Raw genomic sequence first — 10,803 nt, forward strand, 5'->3', positions numbered from 1 at the left:
TTCTTTGACATGAGAATATATTTAGATATCTCTACAATAGAAATTTTTGTCAGTAAGCCATTCGATTATCAAATCAGCTTAAAAAATCAAAAAAAATCAAAAAAAATTAAAAAAATAAACATACTGGAAAATAATACAGCTTTATTTTTTTTAGTTCCAATTAATTCAATTGGAAATATTTTATCAACAACTGTAATTGTAAATCGAATGACATCTTTAATATCAGTGGAGTTTTTAATGATTTCATTCGCTGAGATTTCTTGCTGTGGACATTTTTTGTCAAAAATATGTTTATAAGTAAATTTTGATGATTTATGATTGACTAATAACTTGGAAAGTATTTTATGGACAAATCTTAGCTTTTTAGGAATCCTGTAGTTGTGAGTTGATAAAATAGTAGGAAATATATCTGATAATAATTTATTTGAACTATCTGGTAAAAAGGATTGGTAATGATCAATTAAATAGTTATAATCATTGTTATTATTGAAGTATTTATGAAAGATGGCAATTTTCGATATTGTGTTTTCGATATTGTTGTGATTGGTAGATTTGTTATCAAAACTACCTTTTTTTAAAATCTTTTCGCCAAACAATTGAACGAATGAACAATTGGAGGGATTGTATAGGTATCCATTGCAGTTGATTAATATGTAAAGAAATAAGTTGGGGCCAATTCTTGAGTTTAATATTTTAAAATCCAAGGACTTCAATATGTTTATTTGGTAGCTTGAACTTGAACAATTGATAACAGATGAAATATCGTCTGAATTTTTAGTTAATTTGAATCCATTGGTAATAATGTTATTTGAAAAATCGTTAATTTGGCTTTTGTTTTTTTGGCTTATGTTGATGATGCTTTGAGTTAGCAAGAAATGGATAACTTTGTCAATTAAATCAGTGTGGTTTAAGTCAGTCAGCAATAATTCTGTTGGAACCTTTTTGCTTGAATATTCAGATAAATATAAGTTTGATAGTAAACTTTGGTAGGTCGAAGGGTCTGTTGGATTAATTAGAAGATGCTCAGGGTCTTGAGTGAGGTTTATTTTCAAGAGCTTGCAATTTAAATAATGTAAAAGAGTAAGCATGGAGTAGTGATGTTATACAATTGAGCGATAACACTGGTGAATAAGTTGTGAATAAGTTGTGAGCTAAAGAAAATTTAATTGCAATGTTTTTGACTGAAAAAAGTTGCAATTAAGTTTGAAATTTGGAATTTGGGTTTTTAAACAGTTAAAATGGTTCTAAAAGAATGTTGGGTGAAGAGGTGGATAACATTAATGATTAGAATTGATTGGGCTATAAAAAGAATAATCGAAGGCGATAATATTTAAAGACTATATAAGTATGAGAGATCAGAAGCTGATATAGGCAAGATTGAAACACAAAAAAATACAACAAACACAACAAAAAGGCAACAGAAGGACAAGAACAGGAACAAAAAGAGAGAGATAAAATAGTAAATATCGGTGCAAATAAATATAATTGGAAATGAAATAATTATCATTAATGTTGATTGGAGGAGGTTTTTTTTATTTGTTAATAATGAAAAATATATTATAGATAATTTATGAATATCAAATAAGGATGGAAACTAAACAATATTAGTTTGAGACTTTGGCGAAGCATTTATATTTGCAGAGACAGAATCGTTTAAAGTAATTGAATTGAAGTTGTCATTTTTTGAATTTAAATATTTTTCATCGTCTGCTTTTGAATTCAGATCAAAGTTTGTTGGTTTGATTTGATTTTCTTTGATTTCAGAAAGGAATTTGTTTACGTCCTTTTTAATAAATTTGAGATCAGTCCAGTGGATTTTGAAACCGACAGTAATATCAATGTTTCTGCTTCTCAAAAGATAGCCTGGGTAGAAAGGCAATAATAGGATTGCAATACCTAGACCCATCATTAGGGAATCTAGAATGAAGATGTATGTTTCGTTGAGGATCAATTCACCTCTCCAACCTTCAGCCAATTCAAAGACTCTGTAGAAACAACGAATATAGATGAAAATGACGGATAGGGTTAGTACTATGGGGAAGTATTTTAGGAATTTATTATTTTGGCGAATCTTTACATAGTTTGGGTTTGGGTTGAATAAATGGTCCTTTGATGAGAGATCGATAATTTTGGAGAATTTTTTGAAAAAGGAGGAGTTTTTCTGGTTTTGAAGATGGATTATAGCAGAGTTATTGAGTGGTTCATTGAATTGCAAGTTTGGGGATGAATTGAAATTGGAAGTCGAATTTGAATTGAAATTGGAGGATGAGTTTGAGTTTGAAGATGAGATGGTATCGTATTTTAGTAATAAGGAATTTGTTTTGAAATAAAGGGAGTAAACAAATTCTAGCCAGAAGAATAGGAAAAAGGACATTGAAACGACTTGGAAGATAAGACCTGCGAGCATGATATTATTTCCAGCATCAGCAGAATGTTCGTCGGTATTATCAGCTTTTAAAGCTACAGCAGCCATTCCACCACCTGCACCTTGGAGAACCAAGCTAATAAGATCACAAAAGATAAAGACGTAGGAATAGACGATTGGTTTGAAGATGGAATAGTAGTCGCCATAAATAACGACCAACTTTGCTAATAGATAGTAGATTCCTGCCATTATGAACGCAGGGGCCATTGTTAGAGCGATTATTTGTAATAAAAAATAGTCCACATTTCCAGGATCACTATGGGATAATGTTCTGCCAATATAACCAGCAAATTCTAAACCACAACCACAGAAGAATGCGATGCCAAAATAAGCTTGTTTAAAGTAGAAACCTAGGATTGAATGGAGCAAGAAGAGAATTCCCATAACTATCGCCAAACTTAGGTTTCCACCAAAACTTGGAGTCATGCCATAGATATTGATGTCTTCGTATGCTAGAAAAGAAGCAGAGGCGATATCAATTGAGGATGATGAGTATGGAATTGAAGAAGGTATTGTGGCAGACATGGTGATTGGTGTTATTCAATGATTGAAAAGAAAAAAGAAAGAAAAGAAAGAAAAAGTATATAAATTCAGTGGGTGTATAAAAGAATTAATGGATGTTGATTTGAGTATTGGAGTGATAAATCTGTTCAGTATGGCGACTATGTTGGTATGTTGAGTATATGAAACATGTAATTATGAGATGGTGTTTCTGTTTATTTTATGGTTTTATGGTTTTATTATTTTATTATTTTATTATTTTATTATTTTATTGTTTTATTGTTTTATTGTTTTATTGTTTTATTGTTTTATTATATTTTATTATTTCTAAATGAAATAAGTGATGAAAAAAATGTAGAGATGAGGAAACTAAGAGCAATTTATAGAAATGGAGAGATTAGATAATATGAGTATCTATTTTGAAAAAGAGAAATTTCGGGCAATAAGATTAAAATTATAATTATAATTAAAATTAAAATTAATTAAAATTAAAATTAAAATTAAAATTAATTGAAATTAAAATTAAAATTAAAATTAATTGAAATTAAAATTAAAATTAAAATTAATTGAAATTAAAATTAAAATTAAAATTAATTGAAATTAAAATTAAAATTAAAATTAATTGAAATTAAAATTAAAATTAATTAACTAAAATTAAATGATTGAAATAAGATAAATTAATAATAATAAAAAAGAGTATTCATACAATGGAGACATTATCAGATCTGCTTTCTGGTGATAGCACACCAGATTTAAGAAGCAAAAGTGTGTGAGAAACTCAAATATCAAAGAAGGAAATAGCAAAGAAAAGAGCAGTAAAAAAGAAGGTTACTTGATGGGAAGAAAAAGGCGGAAATGACGCAGCAGTGCTTGGAAAGAGCGAATTGAGATGTTTTCAAGAGGCTTTGGACTGGAAATGGGCTGGAAAAAGCAGACTGCAAAAGAAGCAGAAGCAGCAGAAACGGCAGAAGCAGCAGAAGCAGATAAAAACAGAAAAGGGCTTAGAAAAGGCTCAGAAAGGGCACACGAAGACTAGCCGGAACGTGTTCCCGAGCCGGAAAGATGCGTTCTAGAAGCATTGCCGTGCAGGAGACATACAACGGTGGACCCAAAGGGACGGGCCCAAGCCTCTGCTAAGAAACGCTAAGAGATTAAAGGGCCGAAACAATAGCGAGGTGCATGAGGACACAAAGGGAAGAATGGGTGTTGGAAGAAGCAGAGCATCAGCAGAGGAGATGGGGAGAGGAAAAAGAGAAAAAAGAGGGAAAAGCAGAAGCAGGGGCACAATCAAAAAGAAGGAAAGAGAGAAAGGTGTGGTTTTCTGGATAGGGTCGTGTTAATTCGAGCAGCGGAATGGGCCAAAAATTGATCCTGAAATTGATCCGCATCCGCACCATATAACCGTTAGGGCGAGACTAGAAACAGATGACAAATAAATGGTATATGAATGGTATATGAATGGTATATGAATAGTGCTGGAGTAGTACTGGAATATATATGAATATATTGGAATAGTATTGGCAGCAATAGCCTCTTTTTTTTGTTTAAAATATTGTTTCAAGCAATGTAAACACCAATTATTAATCTTGTTGCCTGATCGAGCCAAACCCTTTCTGATCTGTTGAGATCGAGAAGGGATTGGTATTGTCGTTTCCTTGATAGTGTAATATGCCTAATAGACAAGTAGAAAAAATAGAAGGATACAGGAATATGTAGAATAAACATATCCAGTTGAATCGGACTAATCTTAGAGATTCATTTACGAGGTATCTGCAATGAATTACAGCCAATCAAATGATGGCTGTGTGGAACCACGATTAAATCAGATTTTAGCAATAATACAACGGTGAAATAAATTGACTTGAAAGAGAAATATAAAGAGAAAAGCTTATTTTCTTTTAGAAAGAAGAAAGAGCAGGAACTTGAGTTGTATTGTATTATATTATATTATATTATTATATATAATATCAGCTAGAAATGAAAAATATACAGGGTATAAACATATCAATATTAGTATATATATAAACATGATTGTTATTATTAGAAAAATTCAAATTAATTTAACTGTCGGTATTGTTATTTATAGCGGAGGACTGAGCTCTTTTTTTATTAATTGAGTCTGAAATTTCTAATCTTTCATAAATCTTAGATGACATATAATTACCACCCAAAGCTAATATGAACACAGAGATAGCAATTGATAATCTTAGTTTGTTAGGAATATTGTTATATTTTGCCCATAGATCAGCTATAGTTGTGTCGCTCTTGCTCTTATTGTTGGAACTACCATTAGACTTGTTGGAGTGGTTGGATTTTGATGGAAAGACTGGCTGATAGATTTTGTCCTCTTTTATACTACTGGATATAGATCTTGGCGAGGTGAAATAACGAGCGAAAAATGGTGTTTTTCTGATTAATAATTTTGAATTTCTCAACGGCAACGACATTGATGTGAATGACATGGGGCAGCGAATAGCTTTGGAGGTTAGTAATATAACTCAAATCATATGGCGGTTATCCCATTACTAATGCGTAATGTTAAGATGGAACTCAAACGGAAGACAATCAAAAGAAAGATCCCAAACATAAAAATCGCGCACGCTTATGTAGCACGCTTACGTAACACTTTCACGTGTGCTTACACAATACGCTTATCACAGTCTTGATTTGTAAGCTCATACGCTTTCCGGCCAAAAATCGTGCAAATTGCCGGTTCCAACCCAGGTTTGTTCAATTGGGAAATATTCAAAATGTTGGAAAGGGTTATTCTAAATCTTAATCAAATCTTTATCCGTTTTACTCATTTGTATAAATGTTTTGCATTGAAAACCCATTACTCTACCATCGATTGTGCATTAAACCAGTTACCAGTTTTCCCTGGATCAGTTCTATCCAGTTTCAAATCAAACTCCACGTCCAGCCATTTTCCAAAGGACGCAGCGCTTTTAAAGAGAATAGGAGTGTGATCTTTTCACATCCAGCCAAATCAACCCCTCTGTAACTAAGATTCACTGAGTCTCTGGAGCTCTTTATTCTATTATTAAATAATACGTTGCTCTAATCCAACTACTGTGCAGCAAATTTGCATTTCTTCTTCAATTATTTCCCACTGCTCAATTGTAAATTAGCATTCAGAATACATGTAATCACAACATCTTATCGGCGAATGAAATTCACGCTGCAAGATCATCATGGCCCAGGCTCTATGGATATAGTGTGCTATCAGCAGAGGCCCCAAACTAGCACCAATTGCCCTGTAACTGTCGCTTTCGTGCTCCTTTGCTGCCTCTGCTCTGCTGCTTTTGGTGTTTTTGCTGCTTGTGCTGCTTTTTGAGCCTCGCCAGCGCAACCTCTGGCTATCCGGACAGGGCCAACAGTTGCTATCATTCGGTAACTACCCACTAATCGCTTTATATCCTTTAATACCATTTAATGCCACTCCAGACACTTCAGACACTTGCCTATTCACCATCCACTAATCACATACCAACAACCTATCGCAGCTCACTCACTCCTGGTCGCCTCCTATTGACTAAAGGCATTAGCGCAAAAATCCCCAACTTCTCAACTTCAGGGCGACCACATCTCGAACCTCCTCTGCTTCCCATCTCCCAATCCCACGGCCTTCCCGATACTGTTCTTTTGCTGGGGTTTTCTCTCGTTACCATACGTCATCATCGTTTAGCCCTTTGCGTCCTCTGTTTTATCTGGTTACTCACTAATCTTCCTCCCACTTTTTTTCTGCTTATCCTTTTTTTTTAATATAAATATCCTCCAACTATCTGCTTTTCTTCTTATCCCCTTCTCTTCATTCTATCCTCTTTCTCTATATCTTCATTCTTCCTCTTCTAATTCAATTGACTGCTTCTTCACCAACCACAGTCATCGACATACTTGTATCTTCAATCTCATCGCATCTCATCTCCTATATCCCTTTGTATCCCCTTTGTATCCTTCATAATGGTTAGAGCTGTCTTTAAAGATCATTGTGCAATTGTCGTCTTTGGTGCCTCCGGCGACTTGGCCAAAAAGAAAACCTTCCCTGCCTTGTTTGGTTTATACCTTCATGACGAATTGCCAAAAAACATTAAAATATTTGGTTACGCAAGGACAAGTATACCACTTGACGACTTCAAATCGAGAATTGCCTCCTTTATAAAATACAAGAAATCTCCCATATCTGAACAAGTATTCTCAGAGAAAAAGGAAAAATTCTTAACCCTAATTGACTACTTATCTGGTCCTTACGATAAAAACACTGGTTTCAAAGAATTGGAATCAAAACTCCTCGAATTTGACTCATCCCTACTCAAAAATTCTCCCTCTGGAACCTACAACACAAATGACTCAAACAAATTCTTCTCCCAAAGATTATACTATTTGGCATTGCCTCCTTCTGCTTTTGTTGATGTCGCTAGAAATTTAAAGGAAAACAATTACCCAGAAAAGGGCACTGGTTTCGCAAAAATCATTGTTGAAAAACCCTTTGGCCACGACTTACCCTCGGCCAGAGAATTGCAATCAAAATTGGCTCCCCTATGGTCCGAAGATGAATTATACAGAATCGATCATTACTTGGGCAAAGAAATGGTCAAAAATTTACTAGTCCTAAGATTTGGTAACGAATTCTTTGGTGCCTCCTGGAGTAGAAAACACATAAGCTCAATCCAAATCAGTTTCAAAGAACCCTTTGGCACTGAAGGTAGAGGTGGTTACTTTGATAAAATCGGCATAATTAGAGACGTCATCCAAAACCATCTACTACAAGTCTTGACTCTATTAACTATCGACAGACCCATCAGCTTTGATCCGGAAGCCATTAGAGACGAAAAAGTCAAACTACTAAAATCAATCTCCCCCATTGACTTGAATGACATCCTTATCGCTCAGTACGACAAATCCCTCGATGGCACAAAACCTTCCTACTTGGACGACAAAACCGTTGATCCAAATTCAAAATGTGTCACTTACGCTGCCATTCCAATCAACATTGAAAACGAAAGATGGGATGGTGTTCCAATCATCTTGAGAGCAGGAAAGGCTCTTAACGACGGCAAAGTTGAAATCAGAATCCAATTCAAACAAGTCGCAAGAGGTGTCTTTAAAAACATTGACAGAAACGAATTGGTCATCAAAATCCAACCAAAGGAAGTTATCTACCTAAAGATCAACGCCAAATTGCCGGGTTTGGCTACTTCAACAACTTTAACTGACTTAGATTTGTCCTACGATTCAAGATACGAAAGCTTTTGGATTCCAGAAGCTTATGAATCCCTAATCAGAGATTGTTTACACGACGACCATTCAAACTTCGTTAGAGACGACGAATTGGAAGTTAGCTGGAAATTGTTTACTCCATTGTTGAATTACTTGGAGGGTCCAGATGGTCCAGCTCCAGTCAAATACCCATATGGTGCTAGAAGCCCTCCAGGTTTAGATAAGTTCTTAAATGAGCACAATTACAAATTTACAAACAATGAAACTTATCAATGGCCTGTAATAAGACCTGAAAATTTATAAGCAGTATATAAGTAGTTTATATCTTTTTTTGATTTTTGATTTTTGATTTTCTTTTGGTAATGAATGATATTATTATTTTTATTTTTTTTTAATCCTCTTTTTTTTTATATATTTAATGAATAGTCTTTATTGTTACTGTTGTTTTTTTTAATTTATTTATTTTTCTTTTAGCAATAAAATCACTCATCATATATTTAATTGTTTCAATTCAGGTTTTAATAAATACGTAGTAATAATTATTAATAATTGGTAACAATTCGTAATAATTTGCAATAATTTGCAATAATTAGTAATAATTAGTAATTGCTAATAAATGCATACTAATAGTATATAAAAATCTATAAATATTTAAAATTAAAGATTAATATCAGTCTTGCCACAAATAGCCAACGATCCACATGGATCATAAGGAGGCAAGACAATTGGTTCCTTTTCCAATAAATAAAGATATTCTTTGATATCTTCTCTATCGCAAACAATTTGATAACAATATTCCTCGAAATATTCCTGGGTCATGATATAATAACCTTTGATACCAGTTGTTTCACCCCAGGAGTTTTCAACTCTATATCTAACCGGCTTGTTGGTATTTGGATCGATATGAACAGCAGTGATAACCATTGCATGTGTCATCAAGGATTGGTGGTAAATTAATCTTGAAGCCTTTAGTTGTTTTGGTTTGAACCCAATAACTTTATAATCCCACAATTGAATATCCATAACACCAAGTTTTTTATGCATGTACATTGGTGTATGAGACCCAAAGAAAACAGGTTTATTGTTTTTAATTCTGTCAACTAAAACCTTTGTTAAGATTGAGATGTCTAAATTTAAATAAGAAACAATTTTAGAACCAAAAACGTTACCTAGTCTATCAATCTTGATCATATTTTCATAGGGGTTTCTTGGGTCATTTAGTAAAGAGATGCTATCAGTTATATTAAACTCCTTATTGATTATATCATTGAAAAATGATAATGGAGTAAAAGTTAACCCACTGTAATTTGAATCTTTATCGTAAAATTCCCAAGTAAACTCATCATTTGGTTTTGGAGGAGTACCAAGAAATAAAGTTAATAGTCTGTAAATATCCTTTTGCATATCAATCACCAATTCCTCAACAGAAAGATCCTTTTCCAAATTACCTCTTAGGATTTCAGCAAATTCTCTTAATTTGGTTGTAATTAAAGAGTTCAATTTTCTAGAAGCTGTTGATGAAAACGTATCAGGGAAAATTGTATTTGGAACAATACCATATTTCTTGATAACATTGATAAACATATCAAATTGACCACCATCACTAACAGGGTCGCTTAGTAAATGTTGAACCAATCTTGAGTCGACAGGTTCTTTATAAGTCGAAATGATTTGTTGCAAAAAAAAATTCGATTTTTCCAACTTATCATAAAAAAAGATATATGTTGGTGATAATTGAAATTCCTTTAAATTATATTTAGTTATCAAGGGAATTCGCAAGATATTAGTAGCAGCAAATAACCAACATCTACCAGAGGATTTCTGATTTGTAATTGGGGAACCTTCGACTTTAATCTTATTTGAAAACACGTTTGAATAGTTTTTAAGCAAGCTATTTCTATCAACTAAGATTTCATCAGGATCAGCATTGGTTAGAATTCTTGATGCCAATTGGGTTGTTGAATCTGCTTTAAAATCTTTGTCCCAAGATTTTAATGAAGAAATAGAAATGCCACCAAATTGATCAGCCATTGTATTGTTGAAATCAAATTCAGAAAATTGTGTGCTTTTATCGGTATAGTCAGAGATGTTTGAAGAAGAAAGAGACGAATTGAAGAAATAACGACGCATATAATAGATTTTTGACCTAGAATGAAGACGAGTGGAGTTCAAGGGGCAAGAAAGCATAAATTGTTCATGTAAACAAACAAAGAAAAGAAAGGCGACTGAAAAGAAAAGCAGTTGAATTACCAGTGATTTACCAATCCTCTGTCAGTTGCAAAACAGCTTTTCCTGTTGTTTTGAATGTTACTCAAGCAGTATCACAAGAACAAACAAAGATATAACAAAAATAAAAAAGGAAAAAGAAGCAGATCCAGTTCTTTTATACACTTCACGAGCGTTTTCTTATCTTTCCTATCAGTGGCCGATAAGTTGCGTGATAAGTCGTGCGATAAGTCGCGCAAGTTAATTTGGATAACTCTCAGGGTGTTTTAACACATGTTGCGAGGTTATGTTGCGGTGTTATATTGCGCAAGTTAATCCGATTCTCTTGCGCTGCTCAATTGATTTTAATTCTTATTACCATCAAAGTGTCATTTGAATATATTGGATATTGTGTCTTGGATCCTTTATAGATCTTGATTTGCTTATGAGATATT

General features: G+C 33.4%; 5 protein-coding genes across 5 annotated transcripts; 2 read left to right on the plus strand and 3 right to left on the minus strand.

Moving 5' to 3' along the window:
• Nucleotides 1-1,594: 1,594 nt before the first annotated feature.
• Nucleotides 1,595-2,950, minus strand: ASCRUDRAFT_34490 (RTA1 domain-containing protein; the record flags this gene model as incomplete). The annotated part of the gene is made up of 2 exons (XM_020190523.1): nucleotides 1,595-2,161; nucleotides 2,342-2,950. The coding sequence occupies 2 exons, from the start codon at nucleotides 2,948-2,950 to the stop codon at nucleotides 1,595-1,597; spliced, it is 1,176 nt and encodes a 391-aa protein (XP_020047430.1).
• Nucleotides 2,951-3,049: 99 nt separating this feature from the next.
• On the plus strand, nucleotides 3,050-3,395 carry ASCRUDRAFT_146300 (uncharacterized protein). Its single transcript, XM_020189234.1, has one exon. It carries the CDS (start codon nucleotides 3,149-3,151, stop codon nucleotides 3,329-3,331), a length of 183 nt encoding a protein of 60 aa, XP_020047431.1. The 5' UTR covers nucleotides 3,050-3,148; the 3' UTR covers nucleotides 3,332-3,395.
• Nucleotides 3,396-4,518: 1,123 nt separating this feature from the next.
• Nucleotides 4,519-5,608, minus strand: ASCRUDRAFT_75849 (uncharacterized protein). Its single transcript, XM_020193238.1, has one exon. The coding sequence runs from the start codon at nucleotides 5,371-5,373 to the stop codon at nucleotides 4,987-4,989; it is 387 nt and encodes a 128-aa protein (XP_020047432.1). The 5' UTR covers nucleotides 5,374-5,608; the 3' UTR covers nucleotides 4,519-4,986.
• Nucleotides 5,609-6,886: 1,278 nt separating this feature from the next.
• On the plus strand, nucleotides 6,887-8,446 carry ZWF1 (glucose-6-phosphate dehydrogenase; the record flags this gene model as incomplete). Its single annotated transcript, XM_020190521.1, has 1 exon — nucleotides 6,887-8,446. The coding sequence occupies one exon, from the start codon at nucleotides 6,887-6,889 to the stop codon at nucleotides 8,444-8,446; it is 1,560 nt and encodes a 519-aa protein (XP_020047433.1).
• Nucleotides 8,447-8,626: 180 nt separating this feature from the next.
• Nucleotides 8,627-10,516, minus strand: LAP3 (bleomycin hydrolase). Its single transcript, XM_020193239.1, has one exon. It carries the CDS (start codon nucleotides 10,172-10,174, stop codon nucleotides 8,801-8,803), a length of 1,374 nt encoding a protein of 457 aa, XP_020047434.1. The 5' UTR covers nucleotides 10,175-10,516; the 3' UTR covers nucleotides 8,627-8,800.
• Between the last annotated feature and the right edge of the window lie 287 nt (nucleotides 10,517-10,803).

This window comes from Ascoidea rubescens (assembly GCF_001661345.1).
Source record: "Ascoidea rubescens DSM 1968 unplaced genomic scaffold ASCRUscaffold_6, whole genome shotgun sequence".
NCBI classification, from domain to species: Eukaryota; Fungi; Ascomycota; class Saccharomycetes; order Ascoideales; family Ascoideaceae; genus Ascoidea; species Ascoidea rubescens.